General features: G+C 39.0%; 1 protein-coding gene across 1 annotated transcript in view; it reads left to right on the forward strand.

Moving 5' to 3' along the window:
- wrnip1 (WRN helicase interacting protein 1) overlaps positions 1-5,456 on the forward strand; it is a 54,259-nt gene extending 48,803 nt beyond the window's left edge. The window contains exons 6-8 of the mRNA XM_078539499.1: positions 1,335-1,414; positions 3,878-4,134; positions 4,171-5,456. Of these exons, the coding sequence (XP_078395625.1) occupies positions 1,335-1,414; positions 3,878-4,060 (263 nt within the window). The 3' untranslated portion in view covers positions 4,061-4,134; positions 4,171-5,456. The remainder of the gene's footprint in view (positions 1-1,334; positions 1,415-3,877; positions 4,135-4,170) is intronic.
- The last annotated feature ends 544 nt before the right edge of the window (positions 5,457-6,000 follow it).

Consider the following 6,000-nt stretch of genomic DNA (forward strand, 5'->3'; position numbering starts at 1 on the left):
GGAATGGGTAATAATTGCTGCAACATCCCAGGAACAAATATTAAGAAAAAGAGCAATGATTTGATTGCACCATCATTCTCTCCTATGTGCAAGGAGCTTCTGATACAGCAGGATTATCCAAACGTTCTTTCCTTTTTTTTTGCTGTTTTAATGCACACAATAGAACTTCATCAATTACAAATAAGTTTAAATCAAAGTTCCCATTCGTTTGTATATATCTAGCTGGGAATATTTATAGATCATAGTGTTCTGGAGGAGAATTTTCAGTTCGGTGAGCAGGGGCGGGCACACTCGCCGAGGCGCAAAATGATGCTGGGTGATGTCGGGCGTGCGTCGGCCGAACTGTCAAAGGCCTGTTAAGGCCATTAATTAACTAATTAAACCTATTGAGAAAGCTGCCCGTCCAACCTTAAGGTTGGTGGGCAGGCAAAGAGCCCAGGCGGCCTTCGCATTTTTCATGGACCCTCATCCACGGGCGGGATGAGGTTTCGTGAAGGGTTTATAAGTTAAATACATTTTTTCATTAAAGTTCATTGACATGTCCCAGCTCATGTGACACTGAGACATGAGGGGACATGTCTTAAATTTATTTTTTTTCTTTATTGAAACTTAAAACTTATCTCCCTGAGGCACTCCCGACTCAGGCAACTCCGCTCCCCCCTGCCCGCACAGGGAGCGCTCAGCACTTCCGGACGCGTGTCATGTTGGGCAGGCCTTAATTGGCCCGCCCACATAAAATGACGGCGTGGACCCAATCGAGTCCACGCCCGGCCCCGCACAACCCCCCCAACAGGGGCAAAATTCTCTCCCTGGTTTCAGAATTGCCCACCAATTTATCAACTCTAAGAGCTGCCCTTTGCAAGCCTGTACAATATTCAAATAGACTAAACTATGTTTAAAAAATATAAACTCAAGCAAAACAGAGTTGTCTCTGTTTCATGGACCAGGTTGCTAGGGCTTATGAGTCAGATGTAGTTCATGTATCCTATGGTATGGACTTTTTGCAAACACCTTAGTCTGAATGTTTGCATAAAGACACGTTTAGCTTCCAATATTTTGGTAGAGTGGTGTTTCTTTTGGCATTTTTATTTTATTTTCACAGTGGATCCATGATTTCTGTCAAGTAAAGTTTTTGCTGACTGGTTCTAATTTCAGTACACATTCGAAAACCTTTACAGAATAGTAGTAGTGAAATGAAGGCTTCAGACACTGAAACCATCTTTACTTCAAACTCTGCAGTATAACTGGCTTGTATAAATATACGAGTATTTAGTAGTTATAATTTCTGAAAGACCGTATGCTAAACTCAGCTGTTGCTTGTTGATCTTTTATAGGACTAGCAGACCCTTTGGCTTTGACCCAGGCGGTATCTGCTTACCAAGGATGCCATTTTATAGGAATGCCTGAATGCGAGGTATTTTAATATTTTATTCTTGTCTGTGTATTTATATCTGGATTACAATAACTATTTTTCACCTTTTGAAATTCCATTCTTTTATGATTTTAATAAGCCCTCTGCCAGATTCTGTTCCACCCTCAAATTGCAAATTGTTAATAGATGCAAAAAGTTTCATGCAGTTACTTGAATTCTGAGTAGTGCTGCTACTAGGTTACTTCTGCAATGTTTAGTATCACTATTTAGAGCAAGATAACTGGTGGCTTTAGGACATTGTACCGTACTAGTTCCCAATATGCCCGAAGCTGATGTTTCGTGCAGAGCCCAATTTTGGGTTTTGGCCTCATCGATTGCACAAGTATAAATCTTATGGGATAGGGGGAAGATGAATATCTTGAATCACGTGGACTTGTTTTAACTAAATCTCTGTTTAATAAATTTTCGCAATCCCTTACAAGAGATTTTATAGCAGCGCCCTTCAACAGGGAAAGTAGTTTAACTTTGCAGGTGATTCCTGGGGCTGCTGAGGACCTCCTTCAGACCTGACCCCTGAATAAAACTGTGTATTCCCACACTGGGATATGGCTGCATAAGCAAAAAGAAAAGAATGGTCCCAGCAGAATCAGGAACAACTGCAAAATTCAGCCGCCTGCAGCCGGTCAGCGAGTTCCAGTCATGTTGTAGGCTAGACTTTCCACCTCGATCCTCCTTAACTGACAAATAATGTGTATACAAGGAAAACATTTCGCTCATTATTCAGGAGGGATACTCTTTGCAATATGGTTTTAATTCTCGTTAAGAAAATGTAACGATTCAGTTGAGTGCATTTTATATTATTTTAAGTTTCTTACATAATGGCTCAAATCTTCCTGAAAAATTAGTGGCATGTTAACAGCGCACGCTGTTATTAATGCACAAGTAGGCCAGTGAGTCTGGGGGGGGGGCGAAGAAATGCTCCATGAGGTACGAACCTCCAGAACTTGCTAGTCGATTTACACCATTCCACTGTTTGCTTCACACAAATGGCATGTTGCCCTTTGCTTTCCTGTTACTTTTAAAGAACTTGTTGTAGTTGCACTTTAAGTGCCCATTAATCTCACCGTAGAAAGTTAGGGCTCATAATTAACAGAGTTGGGTACCTTTTTTAATGACATGATGATTGTTAATGCAGAAGGATTAGTCATAATCTTTCAAAGCTTTCTCGATTCGTAAGATTCATTCTTGTGTCATCAGATTGGAAATGTGCCAATTTCACTCCGCTGTTTAAGAAGCATCGCACAGAGAACAGATAATGAAAGTCCTGATAAATTAACGTCCGTTGTAGGAAAGTGACTAGAATCTGTTATTAGGAATAGATAATCTGAGCTGATCAGAGACCGGATGAGTTTGTTCAGGCTATGTCACGCCTTACTTCATCCAGTTGAATTTCTTTTGAGATGGTAGATCAGGAAGTGTCTGTGGATGTTGTCTATCGGGACCTCCAGAAGGTTTGCAATAGATTTCTGCACAAGAAATTATTAGCAAAAGTGAGAGTTCACAAAATTGGAGGGAGTCTTTTTACTTGATTTGGAAATCAGCTGGGAGGTAGGAGAGAAAGTGGTGATAAGTGCCAGGCACTCTGAATGGCGGGATGTGACAAGTAGTGTGAATATCTCTCTTCTGGGGGCCTCAGCTTTTCACCATATTTGTTAATGACGTGGTTGAAAGGATAGAGAGTTGTGTACCAAGACAAAGGGGGACATAAAATTAGACCGAGACCATTCAGGGATGAAATCAAAAAACATTTTTTTCACACAAGGTGCAGTGGAAATCTGGAACTCTCTCCTAGAAGGCTGTAGATGCTGTGCCAGTTGGAGTTTTCCAAATTGAGATTAATCATTTTTTATTAGACGAGGGTATTAAGGGATATGGAACAAAGGTGGGAAAATGTTTTTGAGCTGCAGATCAACAATGATCTAATTGAATGCTGGAGTAGGATATTCCCAGTTTCCAATATTCCTATGTTCCTATAGTAGTAAGAGTGTGAGGAATGCATCAGGATAGTACAATTCTTACAACCTCAATCAGTCTTCCTGTAAAAGAAAGAAAAGGCTTGCATATATATTGCATCTTTCATGATCTCAGGATGTCCCAACTACATCTAGTGTAGTCACTGTTGTAGGAAGCAATTGATAGGCAACTGTAGATGGACAACATCATAACATGTCAACAAGGATACTCTAATCAGTAAAAATATTGATGAGCTCATCAAGAAATTGCATTAAATGTTTCCTATCATTTAAAGAACAGAAGATTGATACTTAATATACTTTCTAGAAGGATGCAGAACAGAAGAACACATGGCCAATAAATCATCTTAAGAAGGAAAGTGGCCAATTCTCCTGTTTTGTTTCGCAATCTTTGTTGAGTTATAGCTCAATTTATAGAATGGTGATTGGTAAATTTACAAGTGACTAATGGCTTTTCTCTCTTATCTTGCAGGTTATTTTAGCACAATGTGTAACATACCTGTCTAGAGCACCAAAGTCTGTTGAGGTTTACATGGCATATGAAGCTGTTAAAGAGTCTCTGAGGAACCACAAAGGCCCGTTGCCTCCTGTCCCAATGCACCTAAGAAATGCACCTACAAAACTCATGAAGGATCTTGGCTACGGAAAAGGCTAAACGTATTGCTCTTTCAGCAAGCCAGAAGACAGTCCCTGTCCAAGTAAAGAATAGGGGCTTTATTGCAATGGGCTCTCTTCCCCGCCCCCCCCCCCCCCCCCCCCCCCCACCCCAACAAACCCCCCATTTAACAAAGACAGTTCTATTGGTTTTGGTCTATCTAACAGTAGGAAGTAATGCTGTGAAAGAAATATCAACCAGCAAGAGAAAGGAAACTGATGTACAACTGCAATCATGTTATTTCTGTCAGCACCCCCCTTGCCAATTTCATCTCGAGCATAATCTTTCTAAAAAGGTAGAAAATTGAAGAGAAAAGTTTAGGAGTAAGAACAAAGGACCGCAACCAAACTTTGGCAATCCATTCCATTTCTTTGAGGGACCCTCTGGTGTCACAGTAGTTAACAGCTGGAGACCAATTGAACTCTTGTCTAATTAGCACATCAGTGAAGAAAGATGAATATTTTACTGGACTCATGAAGATAGACAAGTAATTGAGTTTTTGCTATTCATATATGTCACTAAACCGTCGTGAGCTTTTTGCCTAAAGATACACAGAAGAAACAAAGTCAAAGGTGCACCTTAATGCTGGCAATGTCCTATGTTTTCCCTTGATATTACCTAGGAGGTATTGGCTTATCACATTCTCAGACCATTCTAAATTCCTTTACATACAATGATTATTTTGAAGTGTAGTCTCTGTTGTTAGGCACACAGGATCACAAGGCTCCATAAACAAAAAAAAAAGCTGGACAAGAGTATAGATGCCTAAAAGAGATTAGATTGATAACCCATTAGCCGGTGAGTTTGCACCCAGCAAAATTTCTGCTTTTTAATGGACTTTCTTCTCTAGAAACCTTTAAATTCCACGCAGATGCACAGAATACCAAGTTCACCATCATTGTAACAAGATTAATAATCTGGAGAACCCTTGGGGTTGCTTTTGGAAATGGAGATCTTTTTTGGTGTAATAGAGGATGAATTGGAATTGAGACCCCTTGTTAAGGCAGAATAAAAGTAGCTTTACTGTGCATTTGCCCCTGTATTGGTACCACCTAGCTTGATCTTCATGCCCGTGAAGTTCCATTCTCCAACATAGACATCCCTCACCTTGCTCAACACAAAAATTCATCAAAAACTTGTATCTGGTTTATTGAGATGAGGTAACCCATTCATAAAGCGGGCTCTGTAGTTGCTTACAAATGGCTGAGGATACAATGAGAGGAAAAGACCAATGTTGTGATTGTAAAAAGTTATATGCAGGTCTATAGAGTATATTTTCAATGATTTTTTTCAGTGTTCTTATTTGTACAGCTTTGCAAATTGTACATGTTCTAAACAGTTACAATATGTATATATTATTGGTTAGTTTACAAAATATAAAATTTTTCATTAAATATTTGCTGGTTATCCTGAAATTTGTTCCATCCATATCTTGGAATTTTGGTTTTGCTTCATATCCAAGTTTGTGTCTAATGTTAAATAAAACACTACGGCAGATTTGTCAAAAATGTCAGGAAAGCATTTAAACTATATGCAACAACAACTTGTATTTCTATAGCACCTTTATCAATTCACAGACGTGTCATCAAATAAAATTTTGTTTGAAAATATGGCATGAAACTCCTATTCACTATTGTGAATGGCAAAGGGCCAATTCTACACTTGCAAACTTAACGTACAAGACCTGAGGACAAGAAATAATGGAAACGTCAGCAAATGCATGGAAATCTATGTTTATGGTCTTTTTAAAATAATTGTCATTTTAGACCCATACTAATTTAATACAAATTCCAGAGAGCAACTGAACAGGACTGTAAAAATTACACTTTGGACAAATTTGATTATAATATTCTTAGTTTTTTAGTAGCTCATGGTTAAAAATGTTTAAATTACATTCACCGATAATGCTAATTGCCAGCCTTCCTAGCTCAAGGTAATGA

The sequence above is a fragment of the Cetorhinus maximus genome, chromosome 3 (genome assembly GCF_964194155.1).
Source record: "Cetorhinus maximus chromosome 3, sCetMax3.hap1.1, whole genome shotgun sequence".
Lineage (NCBI taxonomy): Eukaryota > Metazoa > Chordata > Chondrichthyes > Lamniformes > Cetorhinidae > Cetorhinus > Cetorhinus maximus.